The sequence below is a fragment of the Dipodomys ordii genome, unplaced genomic scaffold (assembly GCF_000151885.1).
Source record: "Dipodomys ordii isolate 6190 unplaced genomic scaffold, Dord_2.0 Scaffold5326, whole genome shotgun sequence".
In the NCBI taxonomy this organism is placed as follows: Eukaryota; Metazoa; Chordata; class Mammalia; order Rodentia; family Heteromyidae; genus Dipodomys; species Dipodomys ordii.
This window is the reverse complement of record NW_012272540.1, coordinates 1-2,853: the sequence shown is the minus strand read 5'-3', so window position 1 is coordinate 2,853 and position 2,853 is coordinate 1. Positions and strand designations below refer to the sequence as shown.

The window sequence follows — 2,853 nt, the reverse complement described above, 5'->3', positions numbered from 1 at the left end:
TGCAAGGCAAGCGCTCTACCACTGAGCCACCTTCCCAGCCCCACAGTTGGTCTTCTGTATTCTTAATAAGGGAAGTTTATTGTATAAAATATAAGGAAATGTTCCCTTCAAAAAGAGAGGAAGTTGTTTTTTAGTGTTTACAAAGTTTGTGTACTCCAGGGTGTTCTTTTTCTAACTTTCTAATTTAGTTTTAGCATACATTTTTAATATGGGGGGTTCCATCATGATAGTTCCATATATGCACACAGTAAACTTTCAGGTTTACCACCTTGATTATTTCCAACAACTATTATTTTAGGAAGATTCTGCTGGGAGAGTTAGTTCTCCATAGATCTCTTGGATTTGTACACAATGAAGAATACAGGGCTCTCAAAACAGGCCATTTGTCTGAGCTATATTTGCTGGGAGAAGTCTTGAGAAGTGAAGTAGAGTCTTATAACACATAAAATCTGATAGATTCACAAGATCAGCACTCCTTACTCGTGTTATACAGACCATCGCATACTATATTGTCCTCGTGGAACTTGGTTGATAGCCAACCAGCCATAAACAGCTTTCCAATCTTAGATTTGATTTGTGTATTCTTTTGCTGTGCCACAAGATGTGTTACCCATTACCATATTTCTAGGAAAGGCATTTATATTTTTTGTGTCATTTTTGACCCAGATAAAACTCTTAAATGGTATTATGAAAACTAAATCTTCATTCCATTTAAAACTTTAACAGTAAACATACAGAATAGTATGTAATTTGAGTACATCTTATTTTTTCAGTTTTTATCCACCTATTGATGAACCATCTATTGGAAATAAGAATATTGATCTATCAAGACGACAGGAAAGAAAGCATATCTTCCAGGGAAAAACATTTGTATTTTTAAATGCCAAACAGGTAAAGATATAAGCTTAATTTTCTGGTGAAAAACATAATAAACTTATATACATTATTAGTCTTACCAATACTTTCTGCATTTCCTTTGTGTAGCTAAATCCAGAAGAAGAAAAATGTCTCTCTGTACCAGAACTTGCCTAATGTTATGTATATGATTGTAGTCTTTCCTAATATGGGTTACTTAGTCTGATAATTAAATTTCTATCAGTACATAATTGGCAGGCTAAAAAAACCTTTAAGTCTGAACTTGTTCAGTATGTAAACCTTTGTAAAATGCTATCTGTGTGTGTAGGTGGTGAGGATTCTAAGAGCTTATGTTACAGTGGAGAAATCCTGTGGGTTAGCCCATTAGAGGACCAGAAGGTGAAGGGGGATGAGAAAATAGAAACTTTTATCAGAGTGAAAGTTCAAATTGTTCACTCGAATGTAAAATCTGTGTCTATTGTAATTCCTGCATTGAATTTTCACATAGCAAGTATTTGTGCAGAAAACTCATTGTGACTTTTACATTAGTTTTCTAAATATTTCTTTTATCTTTAGCATAAGAAGTTAAGTTCAGCAGTTGTTTTTGGCGGCGGAGAAGCAAGATTGATCATGGAAGAAAATGAAGAAGAAGATAGTTTTTTTTCAGCTCCAGGAACCTGTGTTGTTGATACTGGAGTAACAAATACACAGATCTTAATTCCTGACTCTCAGAAAAAATGGATTCATTCGATTGTAGACATGCTCCAAAGGTACAAAATCATTGTTTAATAGTAAAATACAACACTAGTAGATATTTATGTAACTTCTTTGGTTGTATTTCAGTTAGTATACAGATAGATTAAAAAAATCTTTGGTTGTATTTCACTTAATATAAAGATAGATTAATATATATAACAATTATATCATGCAGTATACTTGTGAACTGTTTGTGACTTGGATTGGATACTAGATAATGGACTATCTTAAAGCTTAACATTTTCTTCATTTTTGTTACTTTAATAGAATTTATAGAATTTTCTTCTCCAAATTAGTGAAATGGCATGATGTTTTTCAGCAGAGTATGTTGCAATTGAGGTTAAAATTCAAAACCCAAAACATTTTCTGAAATTGCCTAGAGCTGAAATATCTGTTTAGTCTTTATTGTTACTCACTAAAAATGCATGTAAAAAATTCAGTCACTGTTACATGGGTTGCTCTAAGAAAGTTGGAAGATACTGTTTGGGGGTCAAGGGAAGACTGTAACAGAATTACATCAATGACTTGTTTTTTTAGATTCTTTACTGACATTAATCTTAGCATGGTTAAAGTCAAAATGTATTATAGAAATATCCGAAGTACTCTTTACTAAATTTCTATTAACCCAGCAGAGTATTTGAAATCTAGAGTATTATAGCTGAAAATCCATAGCCTGCTCAGTATATTTTTTCGTCTCCCAAGGATTCCAAGGGATCCTCAGGGATCCCCTCCACCCTCAAAAAGGAAAAAAAATTGTCATTTGTAGTATGAGTATTTTATTTAATGAAAATGTATTAACTAAAAAAGTACTTTTGTAGCAAAATTACCACCTTATTACAATAACAAAAATGAATGTGCCATCCCAGAATCTCTGATTAATTGTAAGGGTTCTTACTATTAAAGTTAGTTGTTATTTCTTTATCATCTCCTCACCCTTTTGCCAGCCTTGTGTTGACCCTCATGACTCACAATATACTATCATCATTGAATGACACACATTTATTTTGTTTACTGGTTAGTTTTTATTTGTTTTTTTGTGGAACTCAAACTTTGTACTTTAAGCAGGCACTATATCACTTAAGCTGTGTCTCTAGGGCTTCTTGCTCTGGTGGGTTTTTTAAATTTTTATTTTATTGTAAAGATGCTGTACAGAGGGGTTGCAGTTACATGAGTAAGGTAGTGAATACATTTCTTGTTGAAAATTGTTACTCCCTCCTTTGTTTTTCTCTACTATCCCTTTTC

General features: G+C 32.8%; 1 protein-coding gene across 1 annotated transcript; it reads left to right on the top strand.

The window, feature by feature from the left end:
* Positions 1 to 773: 773 nt before the first annotated feature.
* Positions 774 to 1,680, top strand: LOC106002232 (nibrin-like; the record flags this gene model as incomplete). Its single annotated transcript, XM_013037144.1, has 2 exons — positions 774 to 891; positions 1,432 to 1,680. Coding segments are annotated over 2 exons (331 nt in total), but the record flags the coding sequence as incomplete, so codon positions are not given.
* Between the last annotated feature and the right edge of the window lie 1,173 nt (positions 1,681 to 2,853).